This window comes from Electrophorus electricus, chromosome 2 (genome assembly GCF_013358815.1).
Source record: "Electrophorus electricus isolate fEleEle1 chromosome 2, fEleEle1.pri, whole genome shotgun sequence".
NCBI lineage: Eukaryota > Metazoa > Chordata > Actinopteri > Gymnotiformes > Gymnotidae > Electrophorus > Electrophorus electricus.
The window spans coordinates 7,193,303-7,209,486 of record NC_049536.1 but is presented as its reverse complement, the minus strand read 5'-3'; the positions used below and the strand labels follow the sequence as shown (position 1 = coordinate 7,209,486).

At 39.5% G+C, this 16,184-nt stretch overlaps 1 protein-coding gene across 5 annotated transcripts in view; it reads left to right on the top strand.

The window, feature by feature from the left end:
• The first annotated feature begins 641 nt into the window (after positions 1-641).
• Positions 642-16,184, top strand: part of ptprz1a (protein tyrosine phosphatase receptor type Z1a) — a 46,811-nt gene continuing 31,268 nt past the window's right edge. For all 5 annotated transcript variants that reach the window (XM_035523494.1, XM_035523498.1, XM_035523497.1 and 2 more), the window contains exon 1: positions 642-897. In XM_035523494.1, the coding sequence (XP_035379387.1) occupies positions 837-897 (61 nt within the window). In that variant the 5' untranslated portion in view covers positions 642-836. The remainder of the gene's footprint in view (positions 898-16,184) is intronic.

Below are 16,184 nucleotides of genomic sequence, written 5' to 3'. Positions count from 1 at the left end.
ATGTACATTACAATTGGGCTGCCATTAGTGAATTTACCATTTACATACGGTTATTTGTTTACTTACTGTTGGTGTACATTTAAACCAAATTAGAAACGGTATCGACGTCACACCTCAGTCAATTCGTGCTGTGGAAATGTAGACCTACCCGACTTGAACTTGGAAGGGCTATCATGTGGTTCTTCCTGCTAGGAAACCATTTCCACCCCGATAAAACCTAAAATTGTTTGAAAGCGGCATTAGATGCCAAACACTGTTTTTCCTTATTGTCAGTGTACCTATATGGGAAAATACGGTGACTGCAACAAATAGCATTTTGTTGTAGTTATGTCATGATCTTTAACACTACCTTTTAGTTTGATTAACGAACATAACATTGATACTTTAGAATTCTTTGTATAGAGATCTGGAATCAGCTCTGGGGCAAGGAAGTCATAAAGCCTACCAAATTCTTTGCTGCCCTTTTAATTTTATTTTGTGGATAAATACATAGGTTACGTGTTTTCTTTTCAGAAATGTGTTTTACGTGTTTTCTTGTTTTCAGAAAACCTTTGTGGAACCTGTTTATTTTATTTGGCACGAGTAACATTATATATATGAGCGTTGTGGTCTGTGGGCGGCGCACACTCAGAGACGCATCACACACCTCGCGTATCGCCGAAGCGATGCATTCGCTCCGGGTTGGACCCCTATATTCATTGAAATGGCTCGTATGTAACAGGAACATCAACTCCCACATTAACCAAATGTAATATTTTTTCTGGTTCGTCGGATGTGGAGTTCCTTGTCGTGTTGGTTCGCAGGTTTTTCCATTCGCTAATCTTTGCAAGAAGAATATGGAAGCAGTCGGCAGCAAATATACATTTTTTATGGTTGTGTTAGTCATCTGTCAAATAGGTGTGTATTTTTTTTTATCATTCTTGACTTGGATTGCGATGTTTGTAGTAGCCTACAGATTAGTTTGCGGGCAATTACAAACTTTATGGGTTTATGTGTGTACCCTACCTTTCATGACAACCTTTATCACAGAGTTCAGGTACAGCTGCATAGTTTAAGGACAGACATGTCTGAACAGGCTACTTATTGTCGTCCTTGGAAAACTGGCTAAATTGATCACCTCTATCTTTTTTGGTTATTTTTATTACATGTTTTATTACATGTGTATGTGATTATACACTATTAAAAGAAGACTTTCAATTTAAATGTGGGCAAGCTTCGCGAATATTATACTGTATTCTGCCTAATTTGATATGCACTCTTTGATAATGTAGTGTGAATGGGCCGTTTCGTGGTAGGGGTGCTATAGTCTGAGTCTGTTCTCCACAGTGTTATCTTTTGATCTCAGGACAGAACTGGAAGTGGTGAAGCCCTTCTTAGATGAGCTATACAGTACATGTAACATTTTACAGTGATAGATGTGGGGCATCTATCAATAAAATAAAGTATACTTCAGAGGATAGGGGTTAAGTTGAATTAAAGAGTTAAATTAAAGTACGGTTCCAAAATACTCCATAGGCATATAAATAAAATGTGTTGAGCCTTGCTTGTATATGAATATGACTGCTAACATATTTCAGATTTTACATCTGAGAACAAGCAATAAGACCTAGACTTAATTTGGTCAATGCAGCCTTGTAGCTAACATAAAACTGACAGATTTCTAATACTGATTCAGTCAGCCAACACAGGCTCATTGTTTTTCGGATTCACTGTACCAAGAGAACCTCAAAGCTGCCTGAATCCCGCTTGCCTGTGAGATGGGAAAGCCCTTTTGCTCACAAGCCTGTGAACCTGAGGCAAATATTGTTGTAAATTGTTAGTGCAAATATCTCCTTCCATACTAACAGTTAAAATGATCTCAGTGCTATTATACCCTTTGGAAATTGGCTCTGGGATAGAATGCTGGTCCATGCTCCAGAAAAGCTCAGCTTAAGCCCTTCACCCTCAGCTCCTTCTTTATTCATCCCTTTCAGATAAGTGCTCTCAATGACGCTTTCATAAAATCTGTGGCACAAAGAAAGGCTCAATCTTTTTGGATCTCATAAGCCTTTGCGGAAGTAGAATACTCTCTTCTGTGAATGATATGTGGTCCTCCACACCATCTGTTTTCCCAAAAGCTGTACTATAGATACGTTTTTTTACCCTGTGTGTTTTGGCTACTGTTCTGTTTTGGTTTTTTTTGTTTTGTTTTTTTTTTACTCCAAAAGTGCCTATGTTCTTTTTGAGCACTAAACTTAACAGATGGTGGCTGTTGACGGCAGAGCCGTCAGTCAAAAATAGCGTTTAGATTTCATAGTTCCCTCCCCTTCCACATTCTTTGTATGTGTCTGCTTATGAAGGGCATGCTGTCAAATTAGCTGCATCTCCACTTAATTTCTTAGACATTTTCAACTTTATGCATTATTTGGTATATATACCTTTAGATACTCATTCATTAAAATGGCAGCTTTTTAATGTCTTATTTTTTACAAGGATGTTTTACAGTGAAGATAGTTCCTCTTAAGATTTCTCTGCTGGCAATTCTTTTTTTCTCCCTTTCTCCCCCTTTCCCTCTTTCTTGGGGTGGTTAGACATGCAAACTCACTAAACCCAGTCTGCTGCTTGTGAAAAAGGGGAGCAGATTTTCCTGTGCGGAGGGGGCATTCAACGACCAGATTAGTGGGTATTAGTCTCAACTGTATTCACTCAGGCAAGCAGAGAGGACACACCAAGCCTCTGAGTCTTGTCTCTCCTCCATGGGATGGCCGTGAGGGGGCTTCAGGGCAGAGCCAAATCCCCATGCTGCACAGCCCAGGGCCCTGGACCTAGTCCCCCCAGCGAATTATGCTGTCAGCTGCTCGATTTGTTTTGTGCCTGGCTGGCAAGAGGCGACCAGTGCTTGTGGGTGCAGAGAGACACAGGGAGTCAGGCTGGGAGGGGGAGCTCATTGTATATGGCATGTGAGTGTGACACTCAGGCAGGCCCCTGATTTGTCCCAGCAGTGATGGAACAGGATGCCGTTGCTGAAGAGTAGGGGGTGTCAAGTCCTTTTGTGTGTTGTGTCTGTGTGTGTTTCCCTGTGTTTGTGTTTTGTGTGTGTCTGTGTGTGTGTGGTTCGTACCCATCATGAGAGTGTCAACAGCTCCAGGACTGTGCTGCTTGCCCTGCTTCCACCTTCTCTTTTTGGGAACTCACGCCAGCAAGACTGAGTATCTCTCCTTTAGCATTTAAGAAAAGCTTTCAAATAGGGGTCAGTCCTCTTTCTATACTCTGTTCCCTCCCTTCATTTCTCTATCATACTCTTGACCAACTTGTTTTTGCTAAATTACTAATATCTTCTTTCCTCTCTTTCAGGCTAAATGTGTTTAAATTTTCTTTCTATTCCATTTTCTTAGACATTGATGTTCCTGTCTCTACAACCAAATGCATATGTTTGTTTCCTCTTTCATCTCTCTTCTCCTTCTCTGATGCTGTGTACCATCAGATGTCCCTTTTTGTCCTGCTCTTTTTCACTCATAGACTTGGCACTTTCATCATTGCGTGTGTGGTGTGACAGGCTCTGCTGGTGCCCTGATGCTTCTCTGCCAGCAAGGTCAGTGGCCTTGACTAGCCACTTAATTAATGACGGTGGAGCAGGCTGTTTTCAAAGGGTGCCTCACATCAGCAATTTGAGAGGAGAACAGGATTCCTGTTGAATGGCTGGTAAAGAAGTGTTCAGTTCTCCTTCTGTTCTTTAAAGGCCTGGAAATGTGTGGTCTAGAAGTGTTGTAGATATTAGCGGTCTCTGGTCAAGACCAGAATATGAATGGAAGTAGGGGAATTTAACAGAAAGCTTGCATGTGAGTTGCCTTTGATGGAATGAGTGCTGGATGAGCTGAAATAAGTTACTGGTTTCTGAGTTTCTGACATGAGTTACATTGCATTAACAATTCTTTCAAGTAGGCATAAGTTACCAATTTCATTACTGATTTAATCAGCACAATTGTTTACTTGATATAACTGTTAATAGATTTAGAGAAAACTATTTTGTCGCAGCAGATTATATCATATGCACATGAGCTCTCTTTTTTCGGGGGTGGGAGTGGAGGGGAGAGTACGTTTCCTTCCTTGACAGCTTATCCTGAGAATTTACCTGTCACCCAGGTGTTGGAGGCTGGAAAATGAAGCTATATTTATCTGGTTTGCATTCTTTTTGCCATTATTTTAACTGCCCACACCAATAGCTTTGCAGCAACACATTTGTGATTATGTGCAGTGTTGCTTTGGAATTATGACTATATAAAACAGCAACACACAAATTTCTGCTCATTCCTCTTGCCAGGATGGTTTATTTGACCTGCATGCTTTTGACATGTCACTGGTTGTGTCTCTTTACAAGGTTAAGAGGCATGACTGATCACCTTTTATAGTAGGCATCATCATCTGCCTGCTGGGCAGGATGTATCCAGCACTACTATCCATCTGTATGAGAGAAGGATACAGGCAGGTGGTACACTTTCATCTGCATTCTTGCAGCTTTTCATACAAGTCTCAGTATGTCTAGGCAAAAGCTGGAAAGAAGCTCTGTTATCATGCTGGGTTTCTATATTCATCAGATAATGAATATGGATGATTAGATTGTGATTAGAGATGGCTGAACATTTAACAAAGTGACAGTTGATTAGATGTAATATGTACTGTAATCAGAAAAAGAAGGCAGTAAAATGTGAGACTGGAACTCAATGATGTTTGAAAAATATTAAGACGTAACAGTGTCTGGTGTATCAGGTTTTTTAATATATCAAGTCACTGCCATTATTTTTAGGAGCAAGCACAAACTGAGTAAAAAGTCATGCTTGGATAAACAGCCAGTTTGGGCCAACAAGCCCTATGTCAAGAGACAGAATGATAGTGTGGCTCGCTGAGTCGGCACAGCACTCCTACTGCAAACTTTTCAGGGTCAGTCAAGGACAAAGCCTGCTCGGAGTGGTTAACAATCCTCCAGTTACCCACGCTTCCCCCCCATCTGAGAATCTGTGCCCTTTTCAATTAGGATACCACTCCAAATAGCTATTCGCTTGGGTACTCAGGGCCATCAAAGAAATAATGGGAGATCTTTAGAGTCTTTTAATGAGCCTGATTCTCGTTAATCCAGTTCACCCTGTGTGCACCGTATGGTCCTTGGAAAACTGCTGCAGTGAAGCAGGTGAAAAGAAATTAGCAATTAAGCCTACTCATTGAGTCCACTGTTGTTTTTCTTTTTTCCCTTTTGGGTTGGAATATTTACAATGTTGAGCCTGTAAAACCTTCCTGCAAATGAAAGGTGAAGAAGAAAAGTAGTGAGGAGGTGGCCTGCTTTGCTGAGGATGCCAGAGTGCCTCGCACATTCCTCAGACTGCCATACACTTCTTATTGGCAGCTGGTTTATTGAGATTTAGCAGAAGATAAGTAATTGCTTGATCACACACTCAAACCATGTTCTGTCAGGCTACTTGAGACTAATTAGAGTTGAATATCAGGGCTCTTAGTTAGGGTGGATTCTTGAACCTTTTCATCCACATTTTGGCATCAGATATTCTGATATCAGTTCTGATCATCATTGGTATGATATAAAAATTTGAGTTTATAAAAAAAAATATCGTCAAATTATATATTTGCTATTGCTGACTATGCTAAGATGAAATTTGCTGCATGGTATCACTGTTTAATATTTTCATACTTCTGTATCTGCAGGTATTTAATTGTTAATGTTTCTAGTGGAATATTCTGAACAGTTCTATCATGGTGGATGGTAACACATGACTTCTGAAGGAAGAAGATATTAGGATATGACATGTTTTGGTGGTAGTTGGCCCTGGAGTATGCAAGCCTTCTAAACACCAACTCCTTGCAAAAAGGTTACATCATTAAGATGTTTATGTTTATGTTTATGTTACATGTTGCTGTGTTCTGTTCAAAATAAGATGGTATATGTATGATGAGACATGCTCTACATGTGCTGTGATGAAAGATAAAATGACTCCATATTGTAAAAATGGTGGTCTTGGTTTATGTACTCTCTCTTATGGTGATTCAATAAAAAAACCCCAAAAAACCAAAACAAAACCCCAATGCAAGACAAAAATAAGAAGTCTTTAGCTGTTTAAGTTACAAGTATATATAAAAGAATGCAAGATACTATTGTCAGTCATGAAATGACAGGCTGATGATCATGAAGATTCACTTTTTAATTAGAATAAAATTAAATAGGTATATAATGTGTGTAGCAGTGGTTTTCAATATATTTCACGGGGCCCTCTAGACAGCACACATATAAGCGGACAGCCCACCATTTAGTGGGCCCCAACATATGGTCTATAATATAATCTTCATATTACTAGGGGGAATACCTGCTCACATTATGTCATTACTGTCTAAACAGTTTTAGTTACATTTTTGATATTATTTATTTCTTGGACTTCCCACAATTTTTAATGTACCAGAATATTTTTCCCCTATTGCATATTAATCTTAATTGTGTGAAGGTTAGACTATATTCCCTCCCAAAGGGAATGCATTCAGCAGTGGTCCTCTCAGCCCTCATAGTCAGTGATGCAGTCAAATCTTGAACCTTAGTCTTTTTATGAGATGCACTTCTGCTTTCTACCAGGTACATCTTAAGAAGGGTGAACTTCAGTCAGGGATAGGTTGATGCTATTTTTTTTAATTCTGTGCAGGTGATGACATAAAATATGGATAAGGAAGCTTGTTGATTCTGGAATGTAGACTAATGTGTGTGCTATTTTTCCAAAGTTTTAGATATTCCTCTCAATATGTCAAAAGATTTTTCTCTAAGTGATTTTCTCAGTGAACTGTCAGAGGCTTAGAACCTTTACGAGCTCTTTAACTCTTGCCCTCCACTTCTTCTTCACTGTACACATGTCCGGACATGATGTTAAAATCATAAAAAAAAAAAAAATCCCCACCCTCCGGGCTGCCTCTCAGGACTGCACTCTTCTAGATGGAGATCTCGGATGTTGTTCCTGGGATCTGTTGGAGCCATTGTTCCAGTTTGGGGGTCACAGCCCCTAGTGCTCCAATTACCATGGGAACCACAGCTGCCTTTTCCCTCCACATCTCTCCTAGCTCTTCTTTCAGCCCTTGGTATTTCTTGAGCTTTTTGTGTTTCTTGTTTCTGATTTTTCAATCATTTGGGATTACTACATCTATCACTAAGGCCCTCTTCTGCTGTTTATCCACCACTACTAGTCTTAGCCTGGACATTCTCCATCACCTTTTGGGTGTATCCTACTTTGACCTCGTAACTTCCTGCCCCCTACTCAGCACAGATGTTCCTGTATACTATGCCAGCCACTTGCTTATGCCGTTCCATGTCCACGCTGCCTGCTATTGACTCAGGGGCATCTTTGCACAGCCTACATCTGGAGTCCTGCCTGATGTGGTAGATCCCAGCCTCTAGTGAGCTTGTATTCAGAGCTTGTTCCTGTATTGCCATGATTATTGCCTCCATGCTGTTTTTCAATCCAGCCTTTTCACCCATTGGTAGGATTTCTCTCACTTCTACCATTATGGTACCCATAGGTGTTTATCCTCCCATAATGGTTCCTGCTCCTACTTATGCCCATCCTCCTTGTGTTTCTGCTGTCTGAGGTATCACTAAGCACTTCATCACTTAGTGAAACCATTATCCTGGTGTACTCCTGGATCTTGGATGTTTCATCCTGGATAATGCTGCCAGAGCTACTGTCCAGGATGAAAAAACCAAGATCCAGGAGTACTTGGCCCATCTTAGTGTACAATCTCAGAGTGCTAGATTTGTGATGAAACCCTATGTACATTGTAACGAGTTTTCTTGTCTTGATGTCAGTGGCTTCTGTCTCCTCCTTAGGCCATTTTATTCTGCCAGTGGGGTATCTGATGACTGGTAGAGCATAGGTGTTGATATCCTGGATATTGTTCTTCCCATTCAGCTGACTGTAGCTGCTTTCTTTGTGGCCTCTTCCTGATTCCTGTTTGCCTGTGGGATTCTAAGGGATTTGTAGCTGACCTCAAAATCTGTTATGTTACCTTCTGGTACTATGATCCCCTCTGTTCTATCTACTTTCCATCTCCATACTACTTTCCCTCTCTTGTAACTATCTGACCACACTGATCCCATCTGAATGATATTTTGATGTTGTTGCTGTATATCCTGGTGAGAAATGTATTTGTGAATTGATGTCTCATTCACATCTCACTGGGGCGGTTCAGGCCTATGCAGAACAGCAGCAGGAACAGTGCATTTCCATGGTAAATCCTGCCCTGATGTTGGCCTCTAGGGTCATCTTCTTGGTCTCTAGGATTGTCTTCCACTGCTCCATTGAGTTCTTGATGAAGGCTCTTAGAATCCTGTTGGTGTTATACAGCCTCAAGCATTCCAAGCTCAATCCAGGCAGGGTGCAGGTAGGTCTGTCTGGTCTTACAGTATGGAGTGTCTATTAAGCCTACTCAGCCACAATGATGCCTAATAGGAGCTTCCATGTTGTGAAGAGGTAGGTTATTTTCCCCTTTCTGGGGGTCATTGAGGACCAGGACTGTTCGGATTTAAGTTAGCCATTCAGGATGAGTTCAATCCATTAGCAGTTTGCTCCTTTGTGCTGCTAGGTGCTTATGCAGTACAGTTAGGTTCTTCAGCAAGTAGGTGTGGACTATGTCAGGACATGGAGCTGTCCAGCTCTTCATACTTGAGACTCTTTCTTGGACATCTGCTCATGTGATTGCTATTGGATCCTGTTCAGGGAGGTTGCTGTGGTCTGCTCTCAGGTTCACTAACCACTGGGCATTGTTGCTTTGTGATGCCTTCTTCTTCCATCTACTTTTCCTGTATTTTTCAGTTCCCAGCTTTGGTGGGTCTGTTCTTATGCAGGTACACTTTGGATGGCTCATGTGAGAAAATCCTGTTTATTCTCCTGGCAGCCAGAGTTGGCAGTCTCCAAGGTATGGACAGGTATCTCCAAGGTATGGATAGCTTGTTGTACTTCTTAGGTCATGCCTTTCTGCATTTCTGATAGCTGGCTGACTTCTCTTCTTTTTGCCCTTATCTTGGCCTCCGATGTATTTCTTCCTGGAGTATACTGCTTGATGATGTTCATCTGGTAGCCAAGCATCTCAAGTATTACTTTAGCAATGGCAAATATATAAGCTGGTTGGTTTCATATGCTGCATCCATAGAGCTGCATTCACATCTTCCAGCAGTCTTTCATGTATTTGAGGTACCTGATCTGATTGTTATGTATCAGTATGGGTAGGAGCTCTTCTAATAGCCATGATAGAAGTAAATAATCTATAAACTACATTAAGAACAGATATTGTCAAATTGGCCCACATTCCATTTAATTCATTTTTTTTGTAGAGCTGAGATTATCACTTCATTTGAGCTGAGTGGCATTTGTGCTTTTTTAAAAGTCCAGTTCAGTGTAGGGAGTATAACACTGTATTTTAAATACCTTATGCCATTCTACCTAAAAACATCTGTTCCTGGTGACTTGTTTAATTAAGCCTACTAATTGTAGTTTTTAGTTCACCTTCAGTTTTGTCAGCAATCATCATTCTATTTTGTTCCTCATTTAAAGTGAATAACTCTAGGCAGTTCAGCTAGGTGTCAATTTGGCTTATGCTTCACTCTGGGACTTTAGAATTCAGTAAAATACTTCAAAAGCTTCTTGAATTTCACTTTTATTTTCAATTTTCATGCTAATAGTTTCATAGATTTTAATGTCCAATTTCATAGTGTCTCTGTTTCATTTTTCTAATGAAACATTAGGTTTTTCTTGATGTCTTGTGCTATTATACTATTAATTTCATTCCTAATTTCTGTAATTTCCTCTAGTATATGCGGCACTAACCCATTTTAAGGTTTGTCTAGAATATTCAGAATGTTTTGTAATTCCTTTGTTTTATTGCTTATTTTTATAGGAAAATATATCTATAATTTTCCCTCTTAAGAGAGCCTTTAGAGATAGAAAGTGAGGTGACACCATTCCAGTTTCACTAAATTCAAAGTATAGACTAATGTGTTCATCAGGGGATCATTGAGAAGATTTGCATTTAGTTTCCAAGTATTATTCTTTAGTCCCTGGTTGAAATCAACAGATAAATATGTAGGTAGAAATATTATCTGTCTCTCTGTATTATCAACTGTATTAATGTTCTTATGTACGGATGAATCTTTGATTCATGGGTTTTTCTACTAGAAGAGTGAAACTTTGGACATAACTGTATATTTAATTTTCTTTCTAAGATATTGCTTATTTTCTTTAAGAAACTAATGCATATATATTTAATAGAGTAACTGGATTCCCATAGTTCTCCTTACTGGAATACATCTGCCCTCCTCATCTTACATTTGAAACATTTTTTTTTAAATTTAGCCTGTTTGGGATGAGAATAGCACCTCTCTCCTGATTTAAATGAGCAGAAAAACAGTTAGGTGAAGCCCATTCTCCTTATTTTTTGTGCTCATTATTATTTAAGTGAATTTCTTGTAAATATTCTAGATTACGTTTTTTCTTTCTTAATTTTAGAATAAATTTTATTGAGTTTGATTGTATTCAACAGTCCACTCACATTAACAGAAATTAAATTTACTTTGCTGTCTCCAGCCATGTGTATTTATCCATCCGTATATTATTGAAATGAGTAAAATAAAACTTAGCTCATATATTCCTCAAACAAATAAAAAACAAAAAACAAATGAGAAAATAGGTAAAGAAGGTGTGATTATAAGGCTAGGATCTCCAGTAGATGACCCTGGGTTAAGATAGTGGAAATTTCAAGATGTGGCTAGTCTCTCCTAACTGTGGGATGAGGGCCCCCACTACAGCACCCAAAACAATAAATGAAAAGGTAATGTTGATTACACAGAAAAGGATTCCTTTTTCCTCCCATATACATGTTCCCATTTAGATGAGGAAAAGGGGGTGATTGCAGAAAATTAACAGTAGAAAATTCACCTTATGGCATGTGTTTCTTAAGATGAATACATAACAATCCACCTGTTATGGATTTTATGTATCTTAGCAACACTTTTGAAGTTAGTCAAAATGTATAGCTTTCCTGAAAGCTTACAGTTTGTCCCTAATGTTCTTCTTTCACTCTTCTCGCATCCCCTGTTATCTTTGTCCTCCCACCATTTCCCAAATGAGTGGGATAGTTGCTCAGCCAGGCTCCCCTCCATGTGATCATGCTGACGGACAGTCCCCTGTCTTGAATCTGCAGTCACCTCCTCCACTGTCTGGTACTGCCATATCTCATACTGGTAGACCACGTGGTTTACCAGGGAACGGAGGCTGGAAGCAGCTTTTTGCTTTTGCTTTAGCACTAGGTTCACTTCAGAATGTTCCTTATACTTCTGCAGGACTACTAGTGTGTAGTCTTGATTAAAGTATATTTACCTTCTGTTCGGAAACACCTTCTTCATTCCTCACACCTTGCACAGAATCTCTTCTTTGGTTTTGTAGCAGAGAGAACTGATTATTGACCACGGTTTGTCTTCCTTGTCATCATATGGTCTCCAGGATGTCCCATAGTAACATTTGCACAAACTTCACCATAGGTGACCCTTCCATTGCTTGTGAAACATTATATATCCTTATGTTCTCCACTTGGGATCTCCAGTAGTGTTCAAGTAGTTTATTTTCTTGTTGAATCGTCAGTTTTATCATCCTGCTTAGCACCTGCTCCATATTTTGAGCACAATCTTCTACCTTTTCAATTTGTTTCTCTGCCTCCATTATTATTCAATTAACATTGGTGAGCTCAGATAAAGTGAGTTCTGTAAGTGTATCAGGGCACTGAGTAAAAAGTTGGACTTCTCTTCCAGTAATAGTGTTACAGTGTATTTATAAAGAAACCATGTCTTTATTTGTTTGTTTGTCCCAGTCTTCATGATTCATTGCATTTGGCATTTGAGGCTGTCTTACAAGGACAGTACAGCAAGCATATGTAATGAAATAGACCTCCCCAATGAAAGGAGGTTTATTCTCTGTATCTCCAGTCCCCTCAAAGCTCTCTGTCACTTTATAAACAAGGCATTTAAATGGACCTCATGTTTAGGCCCACTGTAAATATTTATAGTTATTTCACAAAGGAGGTAATGATTGGATGAGAAGAGGGGCAGCTTTCTTTCCCCTCCTTGGGTTGTTTTTGTAATATCTAACTAATGACATAGAACTGCAGTGTGCAGTTGTGCAGTACTGTGTCTGTGCAGGTTGACTGGTAAGAATTGTCCAGTTTAGTGAAGAGAAAGGAAGCAGGGTAAAGCAATATAGACTTGTGCAGAGTCTGACTGAATGGGGCAGGACTGGAACTGTGTCCATGGCGATGAGTTAGGGATAGAGGGAAGTCACAGTGGCCAGAGGCCATGTGGAGATCTGCCTGTTTTCTGGGACTAGCCTCACTATGCTGCGTGCATGCTGATTGGCTAAAGTAGGCTCAGTAACCTGGGTTAATAGAGATGGAAGGTGAAAACGTTCTGACTGCTGATTATTTTTACTGAGTGACCTGATCTGTTTTTTTCCAGATTGGTTCAGAATAGAAACTTAGTGAGGTGGAAATGAACTTGGGTTTTTTGAAGAGTCAAGATGATAAATTCATTAATATTTAAATGTAAATGTAAATATATATCATGATCAGAAGAAGGCATTTTGAACTGCTTTATTATGTATTATTACCAAAAAAGATTACTTTTTCATTTTCCTTTTATTTGTTTAAGCATGTCAACTGGCAAATACAAATCAGCATTGAAGTTCACAGCCTTTATGGCTTGCTAGTTCTGAGATAATCATTTTTGAAATTTCTTAATATTTTAGCTATCCATTCATATCCAAGTGTATTTCTCAAATGTTTTCATTCAGTTTTTCATTTGTTCTTTCAGTCATCAATACATCAGCAAGGAGCTTGGATCTGACCCTGAAATGTGCCGGATCTAGATGACAGTGGCAGTCTTCCGAGGGTGACTCCACAGGGCTCGTTGTAGTCATGGGGAAATAGTTCATACTTTTGCCTGTGCTTGTTGCAGGGAATGACACAAAGAATCACTGGACAGACATTACAGTGCAATTATGTCCAACTCCCATTTAAACTTATGGCATTTCACTGCACTAACGCATCCATGTCAAACTTTCAAACATATTGTATCTCTGTTTCTCTGCCTCTCTCTCTCTCTCTCTCTCTCTCTCTCTCTCTCTCTCTCTCTCTCATTCTCTCTCTTTCTCTCTCTCTCACACACACACTCTCTTGGTGTCTCTATAGCTCTCTGTCTCTCACCCACCCACCCACCCACACGCACACACACATACACACACACACACACACGCACACATTTTAAATGATTCATTTATTTCCATGGGCACCTAGTGCATGGTGTTTTAGCGGCCTTTAAAGTATCTGCTGACAGTGTTTAGATTTTGATTCAGAATATGATCATAGTTTCACAGTAATACACTGAATTATACACAGCATATTAATGTTTTAACTAAATGTTAATATTTTAAATTTAAGCATACATAATCTCATATTGACTACACAATCAAATCATTTTAAAGGCTGTGGCATGTCGGTGAGACCATAACACTAACTGTCAGTAGTACTGCTCTCAAAATAACACATAGACTACATATAGCTTAATGTTTGTAGTATATTTGTCGAATATACAACAAAATATTATGTAGAGTATTAACTTCTTGTTACTTGGCCCAGTGTCCTTGAACTCTATGAGTTTATATGATGTTCCTAGCACTTTCTCTGCTTTGGTCTCTAAAGTGTCACAGCTTGATTTGCCACTTCTGTTGTGTCCCTTTAATTTGGCTAACGTGGGCTGGGGTTTGAAGCGCTGCTCTCATAACTCTGAGGTGAGGGGAGAGAGTATCTTTTAGTATGCCTTAAAGAGCTACATTATACTTCCTGTGAGCAAAGCTTTTCTTTCCTAATCTTGTCCTTTTCAGTCCACTCCCTTGTGCTTTCCTGTTAATCTTATAGCTTCTTGGAAACCCTTTTGCAGGGACTTTAAAGGAGCATTCCATTGTTTTTCTTAAAAACATATCTTCTGCACGTTTCACAACTTTAAAATGAAAATTTTTTAATATGCCTGTCCATGGTAGTCCATAAATGTGTCCATAAATGACACAAAATAAACCATCCATGGGCTTCCACAGAATAAAGCACAGCATTTTTACATAATCACAGAAAATTATTTATATATTACCTTCATAGATATATTTTAAATCTATTTTCTCATTCGTTTTGTTCCTAAATTTAGGTTTTCTTGGTTGTTTACTTGTGTAATTGTGAGTCAACTAATAAAAGTAGGAAGTAAAGACATTTCCTGAAGAATATTCCCTTTGATTTACTTTAATGAAGAATATTCCCTTTGATTTACTTTAATGTGAATGTTCAAAAAAAGAAAGAAAGAAACATGAGCAAATTAGTTGAAAGTTCTCCCAAAGTATTCTGATCTTGCTGCCATATCACAGTACCTCAGTTGCAGTAAAGCACATGGTTAACCCCTGGGTTTGATGTTTGTGCTAAAGTTTAGTGTCACACAATTTCACACAGCAGTTAGGCTCTTCAAGAGCTAATAGCTTCTTCACCGTCTTAGAAATGAGCTCATGCCCCCTTGGGTGCAATTGGTCACACTTCCCAAAACTGGGCATAATTTTCAACCTCTGCGTCCCCCCTTTCTGTCTCTGTCACCCTCTGCATGTGTGGGGGTGGGATGTGGGGTGTGTGAATGTGCGTTTTCCAGAGCCTCGTAGGGCCTTTGTAATCCTTTTATTTTGACAGCATTTTGCAGATTTTACAGAATCTACCTTCATTCACACTTGACAATATTGTTGTCAGACCGTTGTCCATGTTGACCATAAACTCAAAAGAAGATTAGTCATATCATATGGAGTTTATTTTTGCAAGTGCATAGCATGCCTTCAATTAATCAGCTATAGTTGAGAAATGTTAAAATGTAGAATGGGAAGTGTAGAAGAAACTCTGGGATCAGGCTGGAATTTAGGATGGTTTTTGTTTTGTGTGACAAGGGCTGGACCTACCCTCTCTTCTCTCCCCATTTAGCTAAAGAACCCAGAGAAAGTTGCAGGAATCAGGAAAGGTGAGGAAGGAAACAGAGAGATGGTGGGATGCAAAAATATGGGAATCACAGGGGAAGTTGATAATATATAATACATTAGGAGGAGGTCTTTTTAGTAATAGAATTTACATTAGTGCATTAACAGAAATCCATACCTGAGTTCTACTACATATACATCCCATAAGCATACATATGCACTCACATGCAACAAAATTTATTATTCCTGTAAATGTACACACACACACACACACACACACATATATATATATATAAAATAAACTTTGCATAGAATAGAATCTGGAGGGTTAGGTAAGAAGAAAAGAACGTTCTCTAAAGGGCTTGCCTGATGTGAGAAGCTAAAAGCTGATGGCCAGGGTGCAGTGGGTCACCCACTTCACTGCTCACTTCCTAGTTTTGGAGGAGTGCAGATCCAGCAGGGTATGGATGTTAGCACCAGTGATCTTTTCTGCACACCTGATGATACACTGCAGTCTGTGAATGCCATGCTTGGTGGCAGACCTGCACCAGAGTTTAATGGAAATGGTAATAAGAGACTCTATGTTAGCTGTGTAGAATTGAACCAGCAGTTCTTGAGGCAGGATGAACTTCTTCAGCTGGCCCAGGAAGAACATCCTCTGTTGGGCTTTCGTTATTATGGCCCTGATGTTGATGACCCACTTCAGATCCCCAGTGATTGTGGTTTCCAACAACTTGAAGGACTCCATGGCCATCACAGATTTGTCTATTATGGTGTGTTGTTAGAGTGTTATGGTGTAGAGTTTTTTCTGAAGTCCACCCTCATCTCCATTTTTTTTAATGTGTCCAGCTCTAAGTTGTTTTGACTGCTCCAGAGGCCCAGCTGTTCAACCATCTGTTCAACCTCTTCTGAAAGCAGACTCATCACTGTCTTTGATCAGACCAATGACTGTAGTAGTGTCATCTGCAAACTTCAGGATGTTGACATCTTAAACATTTCATTTTACAATGAACATTTAACAAAAAGTCAGAGACTCCTACAGTTAGGGAATGGCAGGCATTGAGCACTTCCATTTACACTCTGTTACCACAGACAAGGAACTGGGCTGTCACCAGAGCTTTGGTGTGGAGC